Source organism: Emiliania huxleyi (genome assembly GCF_000372725.1).
Source record: "Emiliania huxleyi CCMP1516 chromosome Unknown EMIHUscaffold_19, whole genome shotgun sequence".
Classification (NCBI taxonomy): Eukaryota; Haptophyta; order Isochrysidales; family Noelaerhabdaceae; genus Emiliania; species Emiliania huxleyi.
In genome coordinates this window covers 314,826-315,925 of record NW_005200690.1, presented here as the reverse complement: position 1 = coordinate 315,925, position 1,100 = coordinate 314,826, and the positions used below count along the sequence as shown (strand labels likewise).

Sequence of the window (1,100 nt, the reverse complement as noted above, 5' to 3'; positions counted from 1 at the left end):
ATCTCTTCCCACCTCTCCCCACCTCTCCCACCATCTCCGCACCTCTCCCCACTCCTCCCCACCTCTCCCACCATCTCCGCACATCTCCGCACTCCTCCCAACCTCTCCCACCATCTCCGCACATCTCCCCACTCCTCCCCAGGCGGCTCCGTCATCTCGCCCGCCGAGCTGCAGCGCCCCACGCCCGAGGAGCTGGCCGAGCCGATGAGGCTTGACACGCGCGGCGACTCGGGCCGCCAGCGGGGGCAGTGCCCCCCAAAGTACATGCGGATGACAACCAACGCGTTGCCGAACTCGCCAGCCACGAAGGGCAAGGCCGCGCTGCCGCTCGGCGCGGGAAGACTAGTCCCATACCTCCAGAGTACCGAACCCGGTGTGGGTTCAGTCCCGTGGGTGGTGCGGTATCACGCGGGCGTCGTGAGACCGCCCACACCGGCTAGAGCACGCCGCTGTCCTCGCACTCCCCCCCCCCTCACCCGCCTCTCCCCTCCGCTGCTCCAGGGGCGATCATCAAGCCGATGGCGCGCGACGACGCGGCGCCGGTCGCCGTCGTCAACTTCGGCGCCGCCGCCGCCCCGAGGTGTCACGAGGTCACACCCGAGATCGCCCGAGATCACCCGAGACCACGCGCGAGAAGCAGGCGCCGTCGGCGTCGTCCGCTGCCGCCGCTGCCGGACGTACGTCAACCCGTTTGTGACCTTCATCGACGGCGGCCGCCGCTGGCGCTGCAATGTCTGCTCTCTCGCTAACGACTGTCCGTCGGACTACATCTGTGACCTCGACGAGCACGGCGTCTGACCCACTCTAGTCTTCCTGCCCCCCCCTCGGCTGCGGAGGGCCTCTTCGTTTGAGGATCCACCGCGCCGTGACCTGACGGCCCGCGTGGGGGCCTCCATCCGAAAGCAGCACATCTCGCCGCCCTCCGCACGTCCCCGGCAGAGCCTCGCCTCGGTGGTCGGAGAGCCATCCCAACTGTTGGCCACGGCGCTCGAGGCGCGCGCCTTCATGCAGCAGCGCGAGGCGATCCTGCAGCTGGCGAGGCGACAGCAGCTCCTCATCCAAGAGCTCGAGCGGCTGCGCCGGTCCAAGGGTGCTGGCAG

General features: G+C 69.4%; 1 protein-coding gene across 1 annotated transcript in view; it reads left to right on the top strand.

Annotated features, from left to right (window-relative positions):
- The window catches only part of SEC24A (secretory protein 24A), a gene marked incomplete at both ends in the record, with an annotated part of 7,419 nt that overhangs the window by 582 nt on the left and 5,737 nt on the right, over window positions 1–1,100 (top strand). Inside the window, 3 exons of the mRNA XM_005782386.1 lie at window positions 143–373; window positions 502–580; window positions 837–1,090. Coding sequence (XP_005782443.1) covers window positions 143–373; window positions 502–580; window positions 837–1,090 — 564 coding nt within the window. The remainder of the gene's footprint in view (window positions 1–142; window positions 374–501; window positions 581–836; window positions 1,091–1,100) is intronic.